This window comes from Oryzias latipes, chromosome 16, assembly GCF_053564925.1.
Source record: "Oryzias latipes strain Hd-rR chromosome 16, Olatipes_Hd-rR_3.1".
NCBI classification, from domain to species: Eukaryota; Metazoa; Chordata; class Actinopteri; order Beloniformes; family Adrianichthyidae; genus Oryzias; species Oryzias latipes.
Genome location: NC_136252.1, coordinates 8,484,251 through 8,497,407, shown reverse-complemented (window position 1 = coordinate 8,497,407; position 13,157 = coordinate 8,484,251). Strand labels below are relative to the sequence as shown.

Genomic DNA, 13,157 nt, shown 5'->3' with positions numbered 1-13,157 from the left:
CTTTAGCAGCCAGATTTTTTGTATTACTCTCCTATCTAAGCTTACAGTAGCTAAGTCTTCCATTGCCTTTTAAGACCCAAATGATGTAGTATCCATGTTTCTTTTTATGTGTTGCAGAGTCTGTGCAATCTTCAGGTGTAGCCATTTTCCCCATGATCCCTTCCTCAATTAGATCTGGTTCAAACTAACGTCATAGTGGCTTAAATTTACCCCACTTCTGTGAATTAAACAGGACGCAATCCTTGAAGCTTTAAATGGTTTAAGTGTGTTATTCCTCGACTATAGAAGGAAAAAGAGAGCCCCCCCCTTGATTAACTAAACCCTCTCAAATGTGATGGCATACTGTAATTAGCCCTGTGCGGACTTGAACGTGGGTTTTAAAGCAGCCACTCATCCCATGGCCTTTATCTTCTGCTGCTTCCCCGAGAATAAGGTCTCCCGTGTGAGGTTCCTCCACTGAGCAGCGACTCTCCGGTCTTAGCTTAGCCTTGTATCTGTGTAGTCACTCTCTGAAATGGGCTTGTCAGGGGGACCTAAAACCTCCATTAAAAGTTTCAGTCCATAATAGGTATTAAAAAGCTGTAGGAACACAAAGAAGAGTACCAATTTTCATTAACATATGAAGCACTTATTAACTTTGATCAGAGTGCGGTGAAGTAGCAAAGCCGCTTAAAGGCGCAAAGGTCAAGAAGTTGAATGCCACCAAAGACTCAGCCATTTGGCTTACCCTTGCAGAAAAGGAACTCCCCAGATAAGTGCATGAAGCACCTTGACGACCCACCGTGGTCTGAGGCTGAGGAACCTTACAGTTTGGTCATGTCAGACTCCACGCTTGCAGGATGATGACGCTGATGGGCTTTTTTGTCACATCTCTAACCGTCCCGGGTAGAAACAGACTACTGCAATGACCGCATAACATGGGTTTGCTTCTTTTTACATAAAAGTTGACCTTAACTGACACTGAAGATGTGCATAATTTCAGTGACATTACACCTGTCAGCAACAACGACACGCTGTAGTCCCACTCTAACACAGTCGGGGCATTATTTCGGCTGTATGATCATTTATTTTTGTAAGCTCATTCATTGCATTACAATAAAAATCTGACAATAGTTGAACTATTACAATGAAGAAAATCTAACTATATAAAGCATAAAAGAGCTTTTTTTTTTTGCAGATTAGCAACTCATACATTCCCATTAGTGCTTGCACTCTGACCTACAGCCGTTCTTTCTTGAAGCCCCGATGTTCCTTTGACTCACTGAAGAAGCTTCTTGATCTTTTAACTCGTTGTGCTAAAAAATGAAGCGTCAAACAACCTTTTGTTTTGTTGTTGCAGAATTGGAGGAATAAAATGGGGAACTAGTTTTATGAGAAAGAGAAAAAATATATATATATATATATATATATATATATATATATATATATATATATATATATATATATATATATATATATATATATATATATATATTTTATGTATAGATTTTCCAACAAAGATTTGTGCTAGAAACATACTACAAAATGTAATCCAACCTACGCTGTGTGCTTTCTAAAATGGACCTCAGATTCAGAAATGAACAGTTTCTAATAAATGCATTCATTTTCTGCAGGTGTACCTTTGAGAAGCTCGAGGGAGAAAAGAATCAACGTTATCAGAAAAACAAATCTGCTTTGTGATTAAAGAAGAATCCCACCTCAAACACCTTTTCCTCACTTTTACTTTTATTGGGTCTCTTCTTCGGAAGAAGCCAGAAAACACACTGACTTCACAGAGAGGATTTATTCCCTACTAACACACCTGACTCCATATTTGTGAGAAAATACCTTTTTCAGTGGTGTGTTTTATTTTTTTTACTGAAACTGTGAAATTTCACCTTGTTTTACTCGCTGTTTTATTGTTGGCTGCCTGTGAAGGTCAGCGCGGGATGTTGCCACAAGCTGTTGCCTTTGAATGCTCCAACTGATGTCCCGTGAGGAAGGACTGATGTCCTTAAAGGTGACATGTGCATGTCAGGTGTTTGTTAAGGCAGTTTTGAAATGAGTATGGGATGGACACACGACCTACAGCTTGGCATCCATTTTGTGGCAAAGTGTTTTTGTTTTCCCATATTTGTATATTTTTTAGTACCAGCTACAAATTAAACCTTTCCTAAGTTCTCGGGCATTATTGCAAAGCAATTGGGGAAAAATTTGGGGAATTAGAGGTTGTAGATTTTGAACAGTGTGCGCATGGCGAGCTTGTTCTCCTTTTAATTGCACATATTTTAGCAGAATATTATGAAAATGTTATGCATGGATCCCTGGCTAGAGGTGAACAAAATGATATAACATAGGATATGAAAATATTCAGCGGGGCAAACAAGTATTTAGTCAGACACCAATTGTGCAAGTTCTCCCACTTAAAAAGATCAAAGAGGCCTGTAATTTTCATCATACAAAATGAGAAAAAAAAATCCAGAAAATGACATTGTCTGACTTTTAAAGAATTCATTTGTAAATTACGGTGGAAAATAAGTCTTTGGTCAACCCACAAACCAGCAAGATTTCTGTCTCTCACAGACCTGTAACTTCTTCTGTAAGAGGATCCTCTGTCCGTCACTCGTTACCTGTATTAATGGCACCTGTTTGAACTGATTATCTATATAAAAGACAGCTGTCCACAACCTCAAACAGTCACACTCCAAACTCCACTATGGCTGTCTAAAGACACCAGAAACCAAATAGTTGATCTGCACCAGGCTGGGAAGACTTTATCTGCAATAGGTAAGAAGCTTGGTGTGAAGACATCATCAAAGTAGCAAAGGCTACCATCAGTAACACACTATGCCGCCAGGGAACTCAAATTCTGGAGTGCCAGACGTGTCCCCCCTGCTAAAGCCAGTACATGTACAGGCCTGTTTCAAGTTTGCTAGAGAGCATTTGGATGATCCTGAAGAGGATTGGGAGAATGTCCTGTGGTCAGTTAAAACCAAAATAGAACTTTTTAGTAAGAACTCTGCTTGTCGTTTTTGGAGGAGAAAGAATGTTGAGTTGCATCCAAAGAACAGGATACCTACTGTAAAGCATGGGGGTGGAAACATCATGCTTTGGGACTGTTTTTCAGCAAAGGGACCAGGACGACTGATCTGTTTAAAAGCGAATAAATGGGGCCATGTATCGTCAGATTTTGAGAGACTACCTCCATCCATTTGCAAGGGCATTGAAGATAAAACATGGCTGGATCTTTCAGCATGACAACAATCCCAAACACACTGCCCAAGTAACTAAGGAGTGGCTTCGTAAGAAGAATTTCAAGGTCCTGGAGTGACCTAGGCAGTCTCCAGATCTCAGCCCCCATCGAAAATCTTTGGAGGGAGTTGAAAGTCAGTGTTGCCCAGCAACAGCCCCCAAAACATCACTGCTCTAGAGGAGATCTGCATGGAGGAATGGACCAAAATACCAAGCAACTCATACATTGGGTGGGTCATTTGTGAAAACCTTGTGAAGACTTACAGAAAGTATTTGACTGTTATTGCTAGCAACGAGTATAAAACAAAGTATTGGGTCAAACTTTGGTTGTTGAACAAAAATATGTGTTTTTCTGTTTTTTTCTTCTCATTTTGTCTCTCATAGTTGAGCATTTTCATCATAGTTGAGGTCTACATATGATGAAAATTACAGGCCTCTCTCATCTTTTTAAGTGGGAGAATGTGGACAATAGGTGGCTGACTAAATACTTGTTTGCCCCACTGTAAGAAATGTGGGCGTGGTTAGCAAATAACCTCAATTGCTAAGGAAATACAAAAGTTTACTTTTCCGATTCTTCTGACACTTACATAGATCTGTTCGTTATCCCCATGCAACCAAGACATAAAATGGCTACTATGGAAATAAAACCAACAGAAAAGCTGCCATTTTGATTTTACATCAATTTGTAAAATTGGATGCACTCCACAGCTACACAGCAAGTGGGGCCGAGTAAAAGGCGGGCAGCGAGGGCAAGTAGACGAGGGTCTGCAGGCCACACAACTCTGCTTGCAGTTTTAATTTGTCTTATATTTAAAGTCTTTATTGCAACATAAACATAATTATAAATGTGAGTCATCCTCCTTAAAAAGAGAAATTATTTGGTGACAGAAATATATTAACCCTGTAAAAGGAGGGAGGGAGGCAAGGGCTGCATTCCCAGAACCTAAGATAGCAGATGAAAACCCCACCTTGACCCTCTAAACAGCCTCCCAGTGAGAAATCTGACCTGCTTCAGTCAAAGCCACACAATTACAAGCATAATCTATTCGTCTTTGTGCAACACAGAAGCAATCAGAATCTCCAGCAACACAGGACCGAGATCTCCTGGCTCTTTCACTACAGCTGCCTGTGCCCAGAATAGTCGACGTGGAATTTTAATGCACAGCTGAAGCTGGAGAATATGGGGAAATGCTAATTTGGGGTGCGATAAGATGAATCAAGTCATCCCTTTAGCCCCATTTGACTCAGTGGAGGAAATTAATCATTAATGTTTGTTAAGTATGACAATCTAACTGGGCCAGATCTACATGCTCAGAGACGAAGGCAGAGTGAGATAAAGACCCAGGCTGCAGACAGGGAGGAAAACTGCCAGATTCTGTAACGATGGGAATTTATTGGCGTTTAAAGAGACAGTGGCAAAGCATTTCTATTACAGCCCCCTCCCGCCGTTAAGAGCGCTGTGCCTGCCACAAATTGTGTGCAATTCAAAGCTAGTTTTCAGATAGCAGAGAAGTCTTACAGCTACGCTTGACTTTGGTTGGAAAGGTTGCTTCCTGGAATAGACCACATCTGTTAAAGCAGCACAATCTGCATCAACAAACAAATATTTAGTATCAGCTGACGAGCACGATTGCTGCTGGAGGGGGTGGCGGGCAGGGCAAGCTCCGGGAAGGAGCCATGGCTTTCGTAGTGGGGCTGCAGGTTCTTGTCCTTGTACCTAGAATTTGGTATAAAAACAAACCGGTGTTACTCAGAAATACTTTAGTAGAAAGCGGAGTTTGGCAGTCAGGATTATAGCGCTCTGAGCTTCTTAAAGTCTCGCACGAGAGATTGACATTTTCAAGGGCTTTCTTTGCAGAGACAATGCTAAAAGGGGGGGAAAACGCCAATATGACTTTGTTGCTACCTTGCTGGAGGAATTGTTTTGTGTAAATCGCCTATAAGCTTATTGACCTGAATGTGCGGCGCTCTGCATGTGACTGTGATTTGGCTAGAGAGCTGTCCTTTGATAGAGCGGCGATAGGGCTGATTTTAACAGCTCACTTGCTCCTCTTGCATGCCCGCCAAGCCAGAGCCCAGCAGGCCTCCCCCATCCCTCCCCACTCCTCCTGTTCCCTTCAGTCTTCTCACACTCAACCTTAAATACATCTTTTTGATTGCACAGGGAAGGGAAGCTTAGCCAGATGAAAATTATGATCGAGCTGATAATGTGGAGGATGATCATTGACAATCTGTCTCCTTTGATAAGCCTGCTGAGGTTTTCATTTCAAATGATAGAACAAGGTAATCTCCATTACTTAGAGTACTTAAAGAGGACCTGTGTGAATATAACATAGCAGCACGATCAGTTTATTTCTTTTGTTGTGTAAAATTAAGTCGACATATTTGTCTGCATGCTGGCTTTATCAGCAGCATGGCAAGCAAAGAAGTGCTGGAGCAGCACTCCTTTTTCCTGACAAATGTGCAGGAAACTTCTCCAAAGCCCTGTGACATTGTTCCCTGTGAGGTTGCCGGGGTGATTGTATTTAAAATGCACTGCAAACTGCGTTAGATGGAAGGCAGAAAATCCTTAATCACTGCTTAATTAAGGAATCATCTTGTAGCTTCATTTCCTGGGCTGTAATTAAACACTTCCAATACATTTCGTTACAGGGCTTAACATGTTCGCCTGAGATCAAGGTAGTGCCTTTAATGTTATCTCGCCAGCTTTTTTTTTTTTTTTCAAACTGCGCTTCATTGGAAGGAACTGTTGATACACGCCTTTGTTATCCTTGTCATAATACGAGACTGGTATGCTAAAGAGGTTCTCTGGGCCAAACAATAAATAGTGTGGGAATTTAGTTGAGGGGGCTCCTTGATAATATGCTGGGAGACAGGAGGATCGCGGGGGGGGGGGGGACTGACAGCCCAGGCAGACACTTGCATAAGCAAAACTGGGTCATAATGACCTCATGTGCTTTAAGTAGGACATTTCTGAAGACTTCCTTTCGCTATCACTTCTTTCTTCATGTGCATCTCCTATTTTAGTGTGAGGCTGAAAGCAGACATCCTTTTGGTAATCTTTGTTTCCTTCTTTGAAGTGTGCCATGTCAGGAAAAACAATGACCCCAGCATTGTGTGTTTGGAGGTGAACGACTGTTTGTTGTGGTAAAAAAACGGTATAAAAAAAAATCATATCCAAAACAGAGAAACAATATCTCACTCTGAATCAACTGATTTCATATATTTTGCATGAGCCAGACTTCTACACTTTAATATATTCACATGAAAATCTACATATCCTTCCCTTTTTCTTCCTTGTGAAGTGTATGAAGTGTAATAATCCATCTTGGTAATCCTGGCCTGTCCTTGACCATTCACTATTGGGTTTATAACATCAAAGGAATGAAAAAGATGTGGTGACAAAAGTGAGAGTAATGTTCCTCTACAAACCATCAACCGGCGCTACATGCCTCTGGCAGGTTTGCTCTCTCTTGCTGGAGTTTGAAGACACACTGTGAAACCCCTGTGTAGATTTATTCGGAGTGCCACAGTAAAAGCACCTACCAAGCACTGCTGGGCCTATAAACTGCAGTTTTAAACTGCCCTGGCTGTAAATATGCAACAACAAATTTCATGTTAAAGCGCTGAGTTTCCTGAACAAGTACTCCTGTTTGTGCAGACGAGGAAGCAGAGTCTGTCTAACTGTGGATTCAAAGGCTTACATCCTGGAAAGAGATGCCCAAATATCCTATAGCATTGTCTGTGTCAGCCACAAGACTGTAAATCAGCTCTACATCCTATAGCACACATTCTAGCTCACTCTACAATAGATCAAACAGTAATAAATAGCCACCTCGCTCCCACACATTGCTTTCCTTCCTGCTTCATGGGGCTTCCTCCCATCCTCATGGGATCTCCTTTTACACAAATGTGGACAGCTGGGCCTGGTGGGCTCACCGCCTGTGCACACGTTCAGAGATTTACATTCAACACTCTGAAGCAGTACTATTACAGGAAAAAAGTATATAACTTAGTCATTTTTTTCGGGAAACCATCCAGAATCTATTAGAAGCAGCTCTTTAGGCGGGCAGCACAGTCTATAACGCAGTGTTTAATTAAATTAGCTGTCTGAACATTCATTTAAAAGTACAGCTCGCCTTGCTCCCTGTGATTTGTTGGACTTAGAATATTTCTGCCTTGCAGGAGAGGAAGACGGCAACCGAGAGGCAGGGGAAGGGGAGACGGAGGGTCAAGGCGAGAACGGCAGGCACGCCACTGTTGGGCCAGACGAATGGGATGGACCAAGTAAGAAACTCAAACTAAACTGTTACACCTCATCAGAACTGGGTTTTTCTACCTCCACATCATGCATGTCGCACCATGTGATCAAAAGAGCAACAATTAAAATAAAATAAAAAATTGTGTCATAAAAAAAGAATCCCACAGCTCAATGTTCCAACCAAACCCAATGCAAATGTGTTTTTTTTAAGAGTTTACTCCAGTAAAAGGAAAGATAATAAATCAAAGAAAAACCCTGCACACACACTGCTGAACACACTACATATGATTCTCTTTAATGCATGAAATGACCTCAAGAATTTATTGCAGGAACATGACTTTGTAAAAAAAAAAAAAAAAGGAAATAGAGACAGAGAGGGAAAAAAAGCAAAGATAGAAAAGGGAGAAAAAAGTGGATTTGGGCAAGTTGTGCTTGCTAGCTCAAAGCCCCCCAGGGTGTGTATTTTATACTGACAGTGAATCAGTGTTATCGCACCTATCAGATAATGCATTTATCATTAAATTTCACATTTGCATTTAAATCTGGGGAAGGAAATGAGCATTGCTGGCTAAAGATAAGAGCGCTGGGACGACAGTAATAAACCATCACTGTGATCAGTCAGGAGACAGGGCTGAGGGGGTCAGCTCCGAACTATGGGGGCCGTGACAAAAAGAAGGCATCACACGTGGAGAAAAAAAAAGCCTTTGAGTGAGAAAACGCTGAGCTTCCAAATACTCCAGTGAAAAGGACAGGATAGATGTAGCATGACTAGATGTATGACGGACTGTAATTATGCTTCTTCCTTCCACTCGGATGAGAGTCAGGGCCTCAGAAACACGCTGATGCTTGGGCTGGATGGACTTGACTTCAAGGAAGGTGAAGTGTGTCAACTTTTTATCTTGAGAAATGTACCAAATTTAGTTCGTAAGAAAAAGGAGTTTTTAAAATTGATCATAATAAATTATTTATTTCGCACATTTTTTAATTAAATGATTCAAAGAAAACGCTGTTTGATCCCTTGAATATTAAGGAAAATCATCAAACTGATTTTTGAAGGAGGATTTTACATGAACAGTTTTTAGTTGCAACCTTTATTAGTACTTTTTTTATCATAGAAAAGTATAGAAATATGTAGTTGTTCCCATAAGCAAGAACCCACCCTCTACTTAGTGTCTATGATGTAGACTGCTTCATGCTGCCTTCCTGGGTCTTTATTTAAATTTGAACAGATTCATTCGGCATCTCCAGGCTTCACAAGCCTTCAAAGTCCCACTCTGATCATCTTTGGATCTTTTTTAAAGTGGTCTTTTAATTATGATTATGCTGTTTTTAGCCAAAATGGAAAAACCTGTGACGTTTTCTAGGACATAGTTTTTACAGAGCAGCAGTAGTTTGTTAGAAATTCGCCTCTGAGTTATGGGTGGGACTGTTGGTGAAAAGCAACCCGCCACCCCTTTTTCCGTCTGTTGCTGAGAGCTTGGAGCAGGGAGCTCGTGGTCCGCCCAGTATATTTTATGTCAAACGGCACAAATTTATCTTTGCTCCCAAATCACAAAGACTTGAAGAAATGATAAATACTCAGAGAACATTTTATTCTTAATTTTTTTCATATATGTCCTCCATTGTGACGATAACGCCACAGGATTATGTTAAAAACCCAATTTTCATCAGAGTTGGTCTGTAAAAGAGGCTCAGTGTGTCTACAGCTACAATCAAGTCTGTCAAAAATGTTGCCATTTCAGAAGCACTGTTTTTTGTTTTTTATGATCCGATAATCATCTGACCTTGGCACAGATAATCCGTGTCTCATATCAAGTCAATGTTCGTGGTTTTTATCAACAGAAGAATCTTAAAGTATCTAAAAACCGTGGAAAGCACCTGAACTGGAAGTAACTCCTCACATTTATTTTCCAGTCTGATGACAGTGTTCTGTGTGACAATAAGGTCAAGAGAACCCCATTTTTAGAAGTCAGATTATCAATTTAGAATCAGCCTTCAACCCTAACCTCCTTGTTTTCCCACATTTATGTGATAAACCAGCAAATTAGTGAGTGACTTACACAGAAGCATTCATGTCCCCACTCTGTTTTCTCAATGGGCAGTGTAGAGTGGGCAGAAATTAATCTTGGCACACAATATTGCCATTCATTCCCTCATCATAGCTGCCATGAAAGGTCATTTCCCTTTTTAATTTTTCCCATTGTGCTGAAAAAGTCAGATGGGCATGTTATAATTTGAATAAAGGGGGGAATCAGACAATCAGATAGGAGCATTGGAAATGACATGACTTCCTGTTGAAAGCGATTAAAATGAATTTATTTAGGTAGAGACTGTCTACCCTTTAATCTCTCTATAAATGTCCCGATAGTTCAGCGTTCAGAAGTTCTTTGTTATTCTTTGGCTTAAGTTTAAGCAGCTGTGATTATGATCACCAACAGATAATTTTTAATCACTGCGCGCGTGCATCTGAATGAGATGTGTAATGGACGTGGCATAAAAAGAGAGTGAAGGCTTTTAATGAGGTGGGCTGGATCAGAACATGCCCACCTGCTTTGGTGATTCAATTGAAGTTCAATCCATGCCATTTCCCCTTTGCCAAGTAACAACAAAAGCCTTTACAATCTTCCTCCTGTAGTTTCACTTCTTTTTGTCCCTGCGTTTCTTCTCCACTTGAGTAACTCATGTCAAGTCCACGATTGCCCCCGTTTGTCCGATTGTCTTTGGGTGTGAAGCAGCGAGCAGCCGCACGGAGTGACTGCCCGGTAATCTGATGGCGGGCTCTGATGGCGGGCTCTGCTGTGCGCGGAGAGCTGGCTGTCTGTCGCGGAACACCCAGCGAGTTTCCTTTTCCCCACGTATGTCCTTAAGCAAATCAGCGCACCCATCTCCCGTCTCATGTTCATTTCTCGTCATGGATGTTTCCCAATCAGCCGCTGATTTGAGAGATAGCGTGCCATGCTACTCTCTTCATTTTCAGAGACTTGCAGCGATAGGAATCTGATTCTGTCTCTCTCATTCTCTCCCAGTTGTTTCCTCTAGGCTAATTAGAAATGGGGTGTGTTAGCCAGCTAACTCTGCTAATGAACTTGTTCACAGTCTTATCTAAGTGCTCACTCATGTACACCACTCCCATTTGTGAAAATCATTGAAGGCTAGGGTTTGTTAACAATCCTCTAACCAGGATCTCTGCCAGTTCAGCTTTAACTGTCTGTAAAAAGAGTTCTCTGGTCAAATCGCTCCTTTTGTGTTCCAACTTCAATGAAGAACCCAAAGAAACAAAAATAGAAAAGTTAATACAGACATTCCTTCATTAGTTTTAAAGGAAATCTGTGTCCAAAGTAAGATTTACTCGAATATCCATACTCTCCTGAAATGCACGTAAATCCCACAATAAAATTACAGTTTGGCTATAACCTAGTCTTGAATGAGTTTGCCTTTTCATTTTTGGAGAGCTGAGAAAAATCTCAAACCAAAACTCTAAGATAATTTTACGAGTACTGATGTGATTTTTGACCAAACCTTTGTTACTTAGTTTTTTGTTGTACTTGAATAGAAATCCGTGTTACATCACCGCGACGCAGGGTCTAAGGGCAGGGATGCCATTTTAGTTTAGTCTGTTTCGTTAGTTCAGTTTAGAATTTTCCACACCCCTTCCATCTCATCACATACTGTTACTTCCTGTTAACACTGTTAGCATAAGACTGTGAGCTGTATCAGGCTCTTTTCAGAACCGCTGTATTCATTTAAAGCCTAAAAGTCAAACAAATGTAGGGTCTCCTGTTGTTAATGACATAACACTTGGTATTTGGACTCCAAGAAGAGATTAACGGATTGTTCATTAGTCCCTCATAGGACACAAATGATGTTTGGGACAAATAGTAGATGGTTTAAAAAAAAACGGAGCCAAAAGATTCCTTGTGTTCATGGGATAGGATCATTTAAAATTTAATGTGTGGAAAAATGGAAAGTGCTTTTTAGTCAAATGACTGGGTTATTGACAACTTCCATACAACTATCGTTACCTTTACAGAAAACATGTGGTATGAAATGTCCTGAGGCTAATGGACAGACCTGTAAACCTGAGAAATGGCCTTGTTAAGGAAACACATTTTAATCAGAAAGTCTGTCTAATACACTGAGGCCCCACAACTTGTGGGCCGTAGAAGACACTCACAGCTTGGATGGAGGTTTTCAGGAGACCAACATTAATAGTCAGGTCAAATCTCCATTGCCTTCAGTTCCTTTATTCCCTTTTGCAGCTTTTTTTAAAATAAAGTGTAAAGTTGGACACTTTTTAGAAACGCTTCTCTAACATAGATGAACGATCTGGCTAACAGAAACAAAGAACACAGTCTACTTTAAAAAGACACAACTGACTACTGTTCAATACCAAATGTATTTTTCTGCAAAGCCAGCTTGCACTGCACGTTTAGAATCGCGTCACTCCACACACCCTTAAAGAGAGAGACAGACCACAAAAAAAAAAAAAAAAAAAAAAACACAGCACAGATGGAGTGGGTGTGTGACAGAGGGGCAAAAGAAGACACATGATTGCCTCGTACACAAATCTCCTTTTTTGGCCGTCTATGACAGCCAGCCCAGGGCTCGGCTCGTGGTGCCAGCTGGGTACCAGCCAGGGCAAGACAAGGGTCACCTGAAAGAGAGGCCATCTGAATTCACCTGACCATCGAACACAGATGGAGCATGAGTGCATCAACCTGAAACACAAAATCCACACCAAACCCCCAATTTCCCCTCTGCCCACATGCAGCAGCCGCTTGCTGAACATGCAGTTTCACTCGGATGTAAAAATTCCAAACTCTCATGTTTGACTCCAGCGTACGGGGAAAGATCTGTGGCCGTTCCGTCTTCTCCAGACTCGAAAGAAAGACAATAACCATTTCAGGTGTAATGCGCACATGTCAGGAGAGCTGGAGGACCAGATGGCCACAATATTGTGGCAGGTGCCTCGACAAATGTTTGCAGCTGCCCCTGCTGCTATTTATATCATGCTGAAACACAGACATGCAAATATTTACAAAAGGACAGCGGGCCCTTCATGTTGGGAGTCAAAGTGATCCCCACAAGCAGCCGAGGTTCAAACCCGGAGGGCAGCAGTCACCAGCACTTTTGCCATTCTCTCAGCTCAGCCTTGCAAACTCACTTGGGTTACGTTGATTTTATGCTGAAGAAAATGGGCCGGTAAAATGGCCTGTCCACAACTCTACACTGCAGTTTCAAAACCCAGCAATTAAATTATAAACTCACACAAAAAAGGATAGAAAAATAAGGTAAATAGGCTTGTTAAAACAGTTTAGTGGAGTTTTCCAACTTCAACACCCAAGTCCATTACTAAGTCAGGGTGTCGTCAAGGAAGGAGGGGCGAGGCAAAATGAGGAGAGACAAACGGAGCACCCAGATGCAGATTAGGCTCCAGAAGATGAGGGGTGTAAAAGGGATTTAATGGTAGGATGGATTAGAGAAATCCTTGTAACAATGTTAAATAATTATGGTTCCAGCCGAGATCAAAGCGCCATTGATTGAACCCCTCAAGCCTTCAGCACACAGAGTCTTGGAAAGCAAAGATTGGTAAACTTACGCTCAGACCACTCTGGCTGCTCCAGTTAAATTGGATTGGAAATATTAGGATACAGATGAATCCTTC

The 13,157-nt window shown here is 41.2% G+C and overlaps 1 protein-coding gene across 2 annotated transcripts in view; it reads left to right on the top strand.

Annotated features, from left to right (window-relative positions):
* zfpm2a (zinc finger protein, FOG family member 2a) overlaps positions 1-13,157 on the top strand; it is a 117,657-nt gene that overhangs the window by 31,212 nt on the left and 73,288 nt on the right. For both annotated transcript variants that reach the window (XM_011484912.4, XM_011484913.4), the window contains exon 3: positions 7,417-7,518. In XM_011484912.4, coding sequence (XP_011483214.2) covers positions 7,417-7,518 — 102 coding nt within the window. The remainder of the gene's footprint in view (positions 1-7,416; positions 7,519-13,157) is intronic.